We start from the raw sequence: 14148 nt of genomic DNA on the forward strand, positions 1-14148 counted from the left end.
ACACGCCCCCTGTTATCCCAGTATCAGTTTCTCACCTCTCTTGTTTTAACACTGATTAACCAACAGCGTTTGTGGCCTTTAGAAGCTGGAAAGGCTCAGAAGAAATAGTGCAGACTCAAAGTCAAAAGCCTGTAGGATGTCAGTCTGTTGTTTGGGCCTCAGCTCAATGCAAATGTGCTCAGCTGCGTAAAAACAGGGCCTTGCTCGACAGAAAGCTGCTCTCATCTTCGTTTGAACATATTCACACTAATTGATAGCAGGGAGCCTTTTTATTTCTGTGAACTCCTGTGTGTTCACAGGTGTACAACATTGCACTATGACTCCGAGCTTCCTGCCACCAGCATCGTGATTACGTTCCACAATGAAGCTCGTTCAACGCTGCTGCGCACGGTGAGGAGGTGAGTTACAGAAATGTGTCCTCTACATGTGTTACTGTCCCTTACAGAAATGTGTCCTCTACATGTGTTACAGTCCCTTACAGAAATGTGTCCTCTACATGTGTTACTGTCCCTTACAGAAATGTGTCCTCTACATGTGTTACTGTCCCTTACAGAAATGTGTCCTCTACATGTGTCACTGTCCCTTACAGAAATGTGTCCTCTACATGTGTTACTGTCCCTTACAGAAATGTGTCCTCTACATGTGTTACTCTCCCTTACAGAAATGTGTCCTCTACATGTGTTACAGTCCCTTACAGAAATGTGTCCTCTACATGTGTTACAGTCCCTTACAGAAATGTGTCCTCTACATGTGTTACTGTACCTTACAGAAATGTGTCCTCTACATGTGTTACAGTCCCTTACAGAAATGTGTCCTCTACATGTGTTACAGTCCCTTACACAAATCTGTCCTCTACATGTGTTACAGTCCCTTACACAAATCTGTCCTCTGCATGTGTTACACTCATTTACAGTTATGTCCTCTACATGTGTTACACTCGTGTACAGTTATGTCCTCTACATGTGTTACACTCATGTACAGTTATCCACTACATGCGTTACACTCATGTACAGTTATGTCCTCTACATGTGTTACACTCGTGTACAGTTATGTCCTCTACATGTGTTACACTCACTGTCCTGCCAAACCGTACAAACATGAGGAGCAAGAGCCAGAAAGTGACATCAATTTTATGGTGAACATAAATCAAAGAGTTCTAAGATTCAGTAACCCAAACCTTAACCCTTAACTCCTAACCTTAACCCCTAACCCATAATCTTAAACCCTAACTCCTAACCTTAACACCTAACCCCTAACCTTAACCCCTAACTCCTAACCCTTTAAGTGGCCTAACCACGCATGACCACCCTAACACTAACTCTGCTGTTATCTCTCTGATATCTCTGCTGTTATCTCTCTGATATCTCTGCTGTTATATCTGATATCTCTGCTGTTATCTCTCTGGCATCTCTGCTGTTATCTCACTAACATCTCTGCTATTATTTCACTGATATCTCTGCTATTATTTCACTGATATCTCTGCTGTTATCTCTCTAATATATTTGCTGTTATCCTTCTGATATCTCTCTGATATATGCAGTATGCCTCCCTCATCTCTGCTGAGTCATCACAGACTCAGCTGACATCAGTAGTATGACTAAACTCAGCGCTCAGACTGGCTGAGCTGACCTCTAGCCTCTCACTAGCCAATCTCTCATGACAAGGTTCAGCCCAGTGTGTGCAGAACTATATTGGAAACACTCTCATGGTTTTGCACTTACCCATCCAGCCAGTAACTAATCGCTCCCAGTAGAATCCCTTTCCCAGTAATGTGTTGGGCACATTCTATGGTGATAATTAGTCCCCACAGATAACAGAAGTGTTCTGTAATGCATATACATTTTTAGCCATCATGAAGCAAACATGAACAAATATTGAAGTGTTTAAAGTGTTTTCTGCACTTCTCACAAATATTAAATGCCTTCTGGTGTATGTGAATCTAGAAATGCGGATCAGACATACTGAGGTTAAATTTGTCTAAAACACTTTGTCTTTAGTAATATAACTTAGAGGTTAACAAGAGAAATGAACCCCTGAAGATTTTTCTTGGACCTATATTCTATGCAGATGTCTCACACACACATGCACATGTACACACACATGCCACATGCACACATGTACATACACGCACACACACTCACACGTTGACATACTAATGCACACATGTAGGCACACACACACACACACACACACACACACACCACCACCACCACCACCACCACCATCCATTTACACAGAATGAGTTTTGAAGTATGGCCTAGGGCTCTGTTTGATTGGTGTATGTGCTGACAGGCACTAGTGCTGAGGTGGAGGAGAACTCTCTGGAAGCTTGAGTCATGGCTCTGAAGAGAAGGATTTAGTTCTCCTACAGAAGAGAGCAGTGTTTCAGTCTTTCTGACAATGCACAGATATACCACATTTAGATGTCATTTCAAAAATGTCTGACAGTCTCGTGAAGAGAAGCAACACAGGTTCCTGTTCCTCAAAATGCCAGCAATCTCTTGGCCATGACAGAGTACATCAAAAGCATATAAAGGATTGAGCGTGGAGGCATTTGTATAGGCTGCACATTAGGGGAAAACCTCCTGCTGCTGCTGGGTGTTTCCTCATCAGTCACTGCTCCACTCCATGTGTGTCCTACAGACGTGACAGACTGACCTGCACTGCCCGGGAAATGCATCAGTCAGTCACTAAAAACAAGCCTTCAAGATTCATGCGTTGTAATATCTAAGATAACAGACATCGATACTGATAATAAAGACACTTTAATACTGGTAGTAAATATATTTTAAAGCTGCTAGTTGTATGCTAAAAGTGAAAATAGAAACCTTCCCAAAAATTTCCAAGAGAGAGCAGAAAAAAGCATAAGACCACAGAGGTCTAATGACTTTGTACAAAAGCTCTCTGTTACCAGAGCAGTGCAGTGAGGATCAGTTCAACTAAAGACCTGCAGCAAACCATCACCATCAAACGGTGTTTCAGCTGCAGCGGTCGAGTTCACTATAAAACCTTTCCGCACTAGAAAAAAAGTGAAAAAAGGGCTCTTCATAATGGAATAGAAGTGTGTGCACATGTGTGTATATGTGTACATGTTTATATGTTTGTATGTGAGTGTGTGTATGTGTGTGTGTGAGTGCACATCTGTGTGTGTGTGTGTGTGTGTGTGGGTGTGTGTGTGTAGAGGTCAGCATGATAAATGTGTCTAGGTGGCAAAAGAAATGGGGGAATACAGCCGAGAGTCTAATAGCTCTATCAGCCCGTGAGTACAGGAGCAGTACAGTGTTGGTTTGAGAATCACTCCCCAACCCTGCAAGGTTACAACATCGGCTTGAATTGAGTCCTAGCCAGTGGTTACTGTGACAACATCATCCATGTCCCATCTCTCTATCATTCATGTCCCATCTCTCTATCTCTCTATCATTCATGCCCCATCTTTCAATCTGACAACTGAAATCAATAGTTATCAAGTTTTAATTTAATCAAACCAGAACATTGTGCAAGTCCAGTGGCCGCCCTGAGAGCGGGTCACCTTCCCCGACATCCCATTACAGTGAATTGGGCTCCTTCTTGCTCCCATGCATGTGTTAATGTGTCAGTGTGTTAATGCAGTTCAGAGAGTGATTAATGTGATGAATACATTAAAAGAATAATTAATAAATAATGTTATTGCCATTCACCATAAGATATCGGCTTTAAATTTAAAAACATGAAAAGGTTTTAAATCTTTGTGTTTATGTTCAAGGTTTCTAGAGTATTTTGCTGTTTGTTAGTGGCTCATACTTTTGCGAATGTCTTTCTTTCAGTGTGCTAAATCGGACACCTGTGCGTTTGATTCATGAGATCATTCTGGTGGACGACTTCAGCCATGACCGTGAGTAACACCCAAGATGCTGTGACTTGCCTCTCAGCTGGGTCAGGCTAGAGTATTTTTTTAACACATATAATAATACACAAAATGTCCAGTACATACAAAAAAATAAATTCATTATATACAGTTTACTCAAAAATGGAAAAAAAAGGTTGTTATACTTCTTGCATTTTAAGCTTAACTGGTATCCATTTTATGTAGAATGTATCAGATTTTAACTATAATCTTGCCGTAATTTTCTCCAATTTTGTCTTTTTGTATTTTGATATAACAAATGGTGTAATGAAGATCTCATTTTTTTCCCAATCAAATTCTTTCCATGTGGGACTTTTAGTTAATTTATGTCCTGCTATGAATGTTTCTTTCGCTTTATCATCTGTTATTGTAATATTTGATACCAACTCCCATTTTATTTGACATCCATACTGTTAACCTCAAAATCTGTCTGCAGTGCATTTATATAGTTTAGATATGATAACTTTTTTAGTCACTTATATTTCATTAATAATTAAGTCTTAAGTGGTTTTTAACCCCATTCATTATGTTTCTAGATGTAATGTTTTAGTTATAAGAATTTGTAGAAGTTGTGAAGTGGCAGATCAAACCCCTGTTCGAATTATTTCATGTTTCACCCTGAAGAGCTTTGCAATGTGTTTTAACCCGTTATTTGCCCACATTTTGTAGGGGTCAGGCTGGATCTTAAAGTTATCTTCTTAAATGAAACAAATGAGATGGATGTCTTGGATGATGAAAAATTTAATAATTAATTGAGTTTATTCTTTCAGAAAATGACTGCCTCCTTCTCACAAAATTGCCCAAAGTAAAGTGTCTTCGCAATAATCGAAGAGAAGGTAAACGAGTCTCTCAGTCTTAGTTTCCCTGTCTCTCTCTGTCTTTCTCTCTCTCCCTGTCTTTCTCTATTTCTTTGGTTGAATAAAGTATGTTCTGTCAGCAAGGGCAGTTGATCAGATTCTTTTAAGCAGGTGATTCCTCTTTAGCTGGGGACTAGTGAGAGCAAGTAGAGCTTCATTCTAACAGGATAAATACAGAATAACAGGCTGATCGAAACAGGCTGTATTCTAACCCTTGCCCTACAGGAACTAATCACACAGGCTGCAGAGTAGTGTAGATCATTTAGATAGTGTAGATAGATTTGACAGTTTGTTCATACAGTTGTGTTTAACTTTCCACTGTTTAGCAGTTTCATAAAGTGAGGAGAACTCACTTAACACAAGAAGCGCTGCACCTCATTAACATACATAGAAATGCCAAGAGCTTGTACTACCTCCTATTATCACCGTGTTGGTTTCACCTACTTAAATCATACCTCAGCGGTCAAAGCAGGGAGCTGGTACTGCCACATAATAATTGCTAGATGCCGTCTCTAACACAAAATGCATAATGCACCGACGAATCAGAAAAATTGGAATGGTGACATTTGCATTTATCGTCAATAAACTAATTATTTATTTACTAAATCACTTTTTGGATTGAGCGCCCGGTGACATGGTTTTTAGTACCTTCCCCATTGTCTGTTTTGTTGCAATTTCTGGTTTGTGTGAAATCTTTAATACAAAACATTAGTTTAGTGTTGTCTCTTGGTTATTATAATACTTAAATGTACTATCCATGTTTTATTCTGTTGGCATGTACAGTTGTGATCAAATTTATTCAACCCCCAATGCTGCGAAGGGTTTTATGGAATTCAGTGCACATTTGTAATTGTGTTCATAATGAAATCTTACAAGGACTTGTTAAAGAACTAAATGCAACTAAGATAGCATCAATTTTTTTTGTCATAAAGTATTAAATGGCCTTTTTGTGATTTCTTCATTGACACAATTATTCAACCCCTTTACGACTACCACTCCTAAGAACAGAGGTTCATTCCAGTGTTTTCCATCAGGTATTGAAAACATCTGTGGATGTCAACGAGCAGCAATCAAGCATGATAAGCACCAATTAGGCAGATTTAAAAGGACTGTGATACTCAGCTCCTTCTAGACATCTACTGGTGTGTTTCCAAGCATGGTGAAGGCAAGAGAATGGTCCCAGAAGACAAGAGAAGAGGTTATTGCTCTTCACAAGAATGGCAATGGATATAAAAAGATTGCGAAGTTGTTAAATATTCCAAGAGACACTATCGGAAGTATCATTCGCAAGTTCAAGTTAAAGGGCACAGTGGAAACGTTACCTGGTCGTGGCAGAAAGAAGATCCTGACCGCGACTGCTGTGCGCTACCTGAAGCGTAATGTGGAGAAAAATCCCCGCGTGACTGCTAAGGAACTGAAAAAAGACCTGTCAGATGTAGGCACTGAAGTTTCAGCTCAGACAATAAGGCGCGCACTGCATAACGAAGACCTCCATGCCAGAACGCCCAGACGCACCCCCTTGCTGACTCCAAAGAACAAGAAAAGTCGACTGCAGTATGCCAAAAGTCATGTGGACAAGCCACAAAGGTTTTGGAACAGTGTACTGTGGTCAGATGAAACTGTTTGGGACAATGGACCAGCGCTATGTTTGGAGAAGGAAGAACCAGGCTTATGAACAAAAGAACACCTTGCCTACTGTGAAGCATGGCGGGGGGTCAATTATGCTTTGGGGCTGTTTTGCTTCTAATGGTACAGGAAAGCTTCAACGTGTGCAGGGTACCATGAATTCCCTTCAGTACCAGGAGATCTTGGAGGAAAATGTGATGGAGTCAGTCACAAACCTGCGGCTTGGGAGACGTTGGACCTTCCAACAGGACAATGATCCGAAGCACACATCCAAGTCCACTAGAGCATGGTTGAACATGAAAGGCTGGAACATTCTAGAGTGGCCATCGCAATCACCAGACTTAAATCCAATTGAGAACCTCTGGTGGGACCTAAAGAAGGCAGTTGCAGTGCGCAAGCCTAAGAATGTGACTGAACTTGAGGCTTTTGCCCATGAAAAATGGGCTAAGATACCCATAGGTCGCTGCAAGACACTTGTGTCAAGCTATGCTTCACGCTTGAAAGCTGTCATAACTGGAAAAGGATGTTGTACTAAGTACTAAAAAATAATGTCACTAGGGGGTTGAATAAAACTGATAATGATGTGAGCACAGTAAAGACATTTGTGGTTATTCCATCATAAATATTATGTTATGTTTGTCTAATTTATAAGTGCCTCTTTGATATAATTGTAAATAAGATGACTGAAATTATCAAAATCAATGTCAAACTGGCCAAAACACTTTATTTCAGTGGGGGTTGAATAAATTTGATCACAACTGTATGTCACTAGCCTATCATGTTCGTATGGTGCACCACTAGACCACACCCCTGCTGTGAAACATTAGCGTCTATTGTGCTGCTAATGCCACACGGTGCTTTTGGACACCCAAATGCACATAAAGCTTTTTCAATACTTAAAATAGCTAATGTGAAGCCTGCCGATCAAGCCTAGGCAAGTTCATTTGTACTTCAAGAGCTTCTAGAGTTACAATTTCGGAATGAATATTATGTAATTTCAAGTTCAATCAGAGATACAGAAGCTTTCATGTCTATGCCCTAAAACAGGGGTGCTCATTACGTCGATCGCGATCGCGTCACATAAAATAGTAGTAGATGAATCGCACATCTGCACTGACGGTTGTATTTTGATTGACATTCACGGTAGCCAATCTGCAATCCACTCAACAAATTACGTTCGCCACCCCCCCCCCCCCCCCCTTTAGTTAGGTGTCTCATTTATAGCTTTCATTGTATCTTGTACACTTACACATTTCTTCTTGAGTTGTAATTCATGTATGCACAATTTCGATTAAAAAAAAATCACGCTTGTGAAATATTATTTTTTGTAGTACAAAACATAATAGTAATTTACATAATAGGCCTAGTAGCCCTGGTTTCCTGATATTGATATTGATTTGATAATAGCATTTGCAAAATTCCTGCGAACTACTAAGCATTTTTAGGCAAAGCATGACTTGCACATTCAGCTGGAACTGTATAAAGTTTGCAAAGTTAATTTCATTTCTAAATATAAATACTTCATACATTTATAAGACTGTGGAAAGTGAAACACTGTGGAGGATTTTCTTTACATACACTTTATTTTCTTTGTGATTGATATTGTTTTGAAAATAATTGTCCTTTATTTATTTAAACATAATTATTATAGACAAACAAAACTTTGTGACACCTGCTAGCAGAAAAGAAAATCACAGTCTCGAAATTCAGGCGATGATGGCATTATAGATACAAGCGTAATTGATTTAACCTAGAAATTATTCTTGCATAGAAATTATTTTCACAATTTAAGAATCCTAATTTTTTCAAAAGAACAATTGTGGGAAAAGTCATGAAAGGGGGGTTCTGAAATTGGCTCCAGTGCAACGAATAAAACTCTGGAAGGATTGTTGCATACAAATGACTGGCGCTCGACGCTTCTATGTATTAGTAGATCAAACAGATGCGGCATTGTTTTTTTTTTCACTCTTCTGTCACATTTCTTTTCGACCTCCTCCCCCATACACACACATCCAAATGTCACCCCCTCCTCGTCCCCATATGCACACTTCCCCATTTCACCATAGCCCCCATACACACACATCCAAATCCCCGTCCCCATATACACACATCCCCATTTCACCATAGCCCCCCATACACACACATCCAAATCTCCATCCCTATATACACACATCCCCATTTCACCATAGCCCCCCATACACACACATCCAAATCCCCGTCCCTATATACACACGTCCCCATTTCACCATAGCCCCCCATACACACACATCCAAATCCCCGTCCCCATATACACACATCCCCGTTTCACCATAGCCCCCCATACACACACATCCAAATCTCCATCCCTATATACACACGTCCCCATTTCACCATAGCCCCCCATACACACACATCCAAATCCCCGTCCCTATATACACACGTCCCCATTTCACCATAGCCCCCCATACACACACATCCAAATCCCCGTCCCTATATACACACATCCCCATTTCACCATAGCCCCCCATACACACACATCCAAATCTCCATCCCTATATACACACGTACCCATTTCACCATAGCCCCCCATACACACACATCCAAATCCCCAACCCCATATACACACGTACCCATTTCACCATAGCGCCCATACACACACTTCCCAGTGTCAACTCTGCCCCATATAAACGTCTCCATTTCACCCCCCTGCCCCCACACATGTCCTCATTTCACCATAGCCTCCATACACACACCACCCCATTACGCACACACACACACACACACACACACACACACACACACACACACACACACACACCCCTCCGTCCCCATATACACACGTCCTCATTCCCCAGCCCATTTGGCTGGATAGATGTATTACCTCTACAACCTGACAAGACATGGATTATGCTGTAAACAGCTTGTGCAAACAGCGATCAGGACGCTTGATATAAAGATTTAAAAATCCATTTGTAAGCAAAGTGTTGTGGCCCTTGCCTAACTGAAAACACGGGAGGCTTTTAAACGGAAAATATTGATTTTGCCACTTCAGTATGCCCAACGGCTGTCTGCTGTGCATGGAGGCTGTGGCTGGGGCAGTGGTCAGTGCCTTGGAGACGGCTATAGCTAAAACAGCACTTACTATGTAATGAAATCCCATTAGAGTCCCCGAGCTGAGCTGTTTGCTGTTTAACAGGTTAGCTGTCCTAATGGATGATAACCCTTGCTAGCGGTGTGTGGTAAAACCTAAGGACCAGCACTTTAGCCACGGAAAGTCTCTCAGAGAAGAATAGCATGTGTGCCCTGTCCATTCTGAAATCCTTACTGTCAGTACCGAAATGCTTTTTCTTGATCACTTATCACGGAAAAAAATACACACATTCATGTTATGTATTAAAGGTTATGCATTATAGGTGTTATGTATTAAAGGCACTTGTTCTTAGTGATATTGAATCCTTAAGAGGCTGCACAATTGCAACTCATGCCAATACTGTAGTTGTAATTACCAATGCTATAGTCTGTTCAAAACAGATATACTAATAGAAAAGCAAAGAAGAGCAACTATTGTCATGACATCTATATATTTGAATTCAGCCAATTACACGCAATACCCTTTTTAGCAGCTGTTTGACCAGCAAAAAATGTGTGTTTGAGCTTAGGGCAAGTTAAGGAGCTATTATCATATAATAATAATAATAATAATAATAATAATAATAATAATAATAATAATAATAATAATAATAATAATAATGGTAACAGTCAAAGGAGGGCTTTCAAATATGTTAGATAATATAGATAACCCATATTTTCCAAAACTGGAGTACTATTACAGTGGAAACCCATGCAGTGTACAGCCTGGAGTAAACCCAGTGTGTGCATAATAACATAAACTGCTGAGATTGTTTGAGTTAACAGGTTGAATGGATGATCCCACATCTGAGCTATATCAACTCTCATCTGAGTGTTATTTCACCTGGTGGATGAGATCAATCCAGTACAGAATTGCTTATAGGTGTTATAATCGTCACACTCAAACCACTTGGTCATTGGGTGTGAGAGAAGTGTTGTGGGGTTTTCCTTATATCATCAGAGCTGACCTCAATCTAATATAAAGACATTTACACGTGATGGGAATAGAAAATTATTATTTTACATCTGTATACTATGTAATCCAGAGTCATTAACAAGTCACCAAAACTAAACAGAACTGTCTGAAGGATGGAGCATGGTACTAAAAGAGCAGGGATATGTTAATGATAATATAAGGGATATAAGTTATCAAGCGTCTAGCGGAAAACAGCAGTGGAAAGACAAAAATTATTCCAGAGGTTCTTCATTATCTCACATTCTTCTGCTTCTTTTCAGGATCATGTTAGAACATTGTGTAGTAAGCTTATATTCATCGTACAGCTTCTATAGCAGAGCTGATTAAAACACTGTCAGCACTGTATAGGATCATGTGTGAATATGAGAAGAAATAAGATTACATCACTAAACTGTGATTAAAACACTATCAGTACTGTATAAAATCATGAGTGAAAATTAGAAGAAATAAGATGAAATCGGTAAAGTGATGCAGAAAAGTCCTTTGCTATAAATAAATGGATTCCGTCTGCTGTTCACCCTGTTATCCCTGAGCTTTGATGTATTATTATACACACAATGTCACTTATTATTGATTACTGTGCTAAGACTGTTCAGCTCCAGTAACTCTGTTAGCTTTAATGTTGTTTTGTTGTGGTAACTCTGTTAGCTTTAACACTGTTCAGCTACAGTAACTCTGTTAGCTTTAGCGCTGTTCTGATATGGTAGCTATGCTAGCTTTAACACTGTTCTGATGTGGTAGCTCTATTAGTTACTATACCGAACAGTGTTAAAGCTGTGTTAGCTGTAACACTCTTCTTCTGTAATAACTCCTATGTTGTAATGCTGTTGTGCTCTAGTAACACTGTTAGCTGTATGCTGTTCTGTTAACTTTGTTCATTACTCAGTTACCACAATCAGATGCTCGCTCACCCTTCCCCCAACACACACACACACACACACACACACACACACACACACACACACACAAATACCAAATACACAGACACTTGAATATATACACAAACACATGCATTTGCGCACACTCTCTCTCTCACTGCCTCTCTCTCTCTCTCTCTCTCACACACACACACACACACACACACACACACACACACACACACACACACACACACACACACATACTCACACTATGTAGTGGAAAATGCACCCACTCATCCAGAAAATAAAGCCTTATTGAGGATGAAATGGGATTTTTAATTGGCTAAAGTTGCCTTGCAGTGTGGAACTTAGCAGGAGTCGGGCACTTTAACAATGCCACTGAGTCCTTCGCTATTTCCTGCTAATTTGCCCTCTACGAGGCATCTCATCGTACAAGGCAACCGAACCCTTAAACCCATAATCGTATCCTTGTCTAATTACTCTCAAAACACATTGTCATAGATATAACAGCTTCAGATTAGCCTGTGTACTATCCAAATGTGTGAATGCTCATTAACAAACCATCTGACAGTTCAGTACTCATCAGTATTTTTGGAGATTGCCAAGCTATCACCCATTCCCTTTTTCCTGATCTGTTTTAAAGGATGAAAAGTCCTCTAGAAACATCTTCTGTCATCATAACCCCACACATTGGGAGCAGTGTGGAGGAGACCGAGTCAGGGTCAGGGCTGGAGTTTCACTAGTTTGTTGTCACCTGTGACTCAGGCCTGATCAGGTCCAGGGTTCGAGGAGCAGACGCAGCTGGAGCAGGAGTCCTGACCTTTCTGGACAGCCACTGTGAGGTCAACAAGGACTGGCTGCCACCACTGCTGCAGTTGATCAAAGAGGTACAGAGACCTCTGCCCTTGGAGTGTGTGGATCTGCCCTGCGTGGGTGTTTATGGGAATGTGTGGATCTGCACTACATAGGTGTTTATGGGGAATTATTGCCTCAATGAAGGAATATCCCTTTCACAGGGCTGGTGTTTGTTACACATGAAGAGATTCAATGATTTGGTCAGAGCGTGTGTGTGTGTGTGTGTGTGTGTGTGTGTGTGTGTGTGTGTGTGTGTGTGTGTGTGTGTGTGTGTGTGTGTGTGTGTGTGTGTGTGTGTGTATGTATGTATGTGTGTGTGTGTTCTTTCACCCAATTTTAACTCAAATAATCCCAGTGCTCATTGATTTTCCCCCTCTTTAGATGTGAAGTCATGCTGAAAAAACCCTGCGTGCCTTTGGTCTTAACTGTAACTTACGATATAGATTGATGGTTTGAAAAATGCCTCAAAATGCAGCTGTTTCTTAATTAAGCTTGAATAGCTTAATTACGATGATGATTTCAAACAAGCTTAATTCGTTTCAGGACCCAAGCTGTGTCGCTAGCCCAGTGATTGACATCATCAGCATGGACACATTTGCATACGTCGCCGCATCTTCAGAACTGCAGGGCGGTGGGTTGACTGCCACTCACCACTGACCACCACATTTACATTCTCTCGTAATGTGTGTGATAAAGGCACAATGGGCACAATTTCCATTCATGGTCTTGCTGAAAATGAATCACAGCCTCGTGACCTGGTCAGGATGATCTCTTCCCTTTCTCCCTTCCCTTGCCTGTTTCAGTTATCTCTTTCTGTGTCTGCTTTTAATTTCCTTTCTGTCTTCCTCTCTCTCTCTCATTCCCTCCCTCTATCTCCCTCTCTCTCCTTCTCCCTCTCTCCCTCTGCTCAGGCTTTGACTGGAGTCTTCATTTCAAGTGGGAGCAGCTATCAGCGGAGAAGAGAGCCAAGCGGGAGGACCCCACAGAACCCATTAAGTAGGTGATGGGAACCACTAAGGGGGATATTAGAGATCATTCCCATCTTTGAGTGAGCATGCGAGGAGAAAATGGTCTGCTGCAGCATTTCCTGCATGACAGACTGAACCCTGGTTTTCATGTTTTCTGTGTTCTCTGCAGTCTCTCTCTTTCTTTTACTCCCTGTGGTTTCACGCTGCTTTATGATATGCTTCATGAAGACCGGCATAATTGCTGGATGAGACAGACATTGAGCTCTGTATGGAAATTTGGTCTTAGAACGTGTTGTGCCACGTGTTTGTATTCAAGGCTTGTATGAATCCCAGTGCATGGTTTCATCCACATGTCATTTTTGGTTCCCTTATTCACTTTACTTGTACATTCCCAGTAGCCAACTCTCTCTCTCTCTCTCTCTCTCTCTCTCTCTCTCTCTCTCTCTCTCTCTCTCTCTCTCTCTCTCTCTCTCTCTCTCTCTCTCTCTATCTGTCTCATCTCTCATGCCTCTCTCATTCCCCGTTTTCTTGCTGTTGTAATGGAGCCTATTAATACCACTATGAAGCAGGATGTGGGCCAGTGACTTTGCGGCAGTGTTTGGCTGTGGGGCAGGTTTTGGCAGTTGGGCAGTGCTTGGACATTTTTGGCAGTGGGGCAATGTTTGGGCAGTGCTTAGCTTTGGGGGCAGTGTTTGGTTTTGGGGTAGTTTTTGGCTGTGGAGCAGTCCTTGGTGTTGGGGCTAACTCATCACTCAAAGCCCACATTTGTCTGGCTTTGCCCTGCTATTGATGCAACAGCAGAGAGACTGGCGTTCTCAGCACTACTGCCCTGCACACGGATACAGAAGATTGACAGATAGGTGTGTGTGGGCGAGACGCAGAGATATAGAGGATGAAGATTGAAGGTTGAAGATTGAAGACTGATGAAGGTTGCTGTGTGTGTGTGTGTGTGTGTGTGTGTGTGTGTGTGTGTGTGTGTGTGTGTGTGTGTGTG

At 41.2% G+C, this 14148-nt stretch overlaps 1 protein-coding gene across 2 annotated transcripts in view; it reads left to right on the forward strand.

Annotated features, from left to right (window-relative positions):
- Window positions 1–14148, forward strand: part of galnt14 (UDP-N-acetyl-alpha-D-galactosamine:polypeptide N-acetylgalactosaminyltransferase 14 (GalNAc-T14)) — a 46695-nt gene that overhangs the window by 15947 nt on the left and 16600 nt on the right. For both annotated transcript variants that reach the window (XR_013133215.1, XM_077017276.1), the window contains exons 3-8: window positions 300–398; window positions 3804–3871; window positions 4654–4719; window positions 12097–12218; window positions 12730–12817; window positions 13098–13182. Coding sequence is in view for 1 of the 2 variants with exons in the window: in XM_077017276.1 (XP_076873391.1) it covers window positions 300–398; window positions 3804–3871; window positions 4654–4719; window positions 12097–12218; window positions 12730–12817; window positions 13098–13182 (528 nt within the window). In the remaining variant the exon portion in view is untranslated. The remainder of the gene's footprint in view (window positions 1–299; window positions 399–3803; window positions 3872–4653; window positions 4720–12096; window positions 12219–12729; window positions 12818–13097; window positions 13183–14148) is intronic.

Source organism: Brachyhypopomus gauderio, chromosome 9 (genome assembly GCF_052324685.1).
Source record: "Brachyhypopomus gauderio isolate BG-103 chromosome 9, BGAUD_0.2, whole genome shotgun sequence".
Classification (NCBI taxonomy): domain Eukaryota; kingdom Metazoa; phylum Chordata; class Actinopteri; order Gymnotiformes; family Hypopomidae; genus Brachyhypopomus; species Brachyhypopomus gauderio.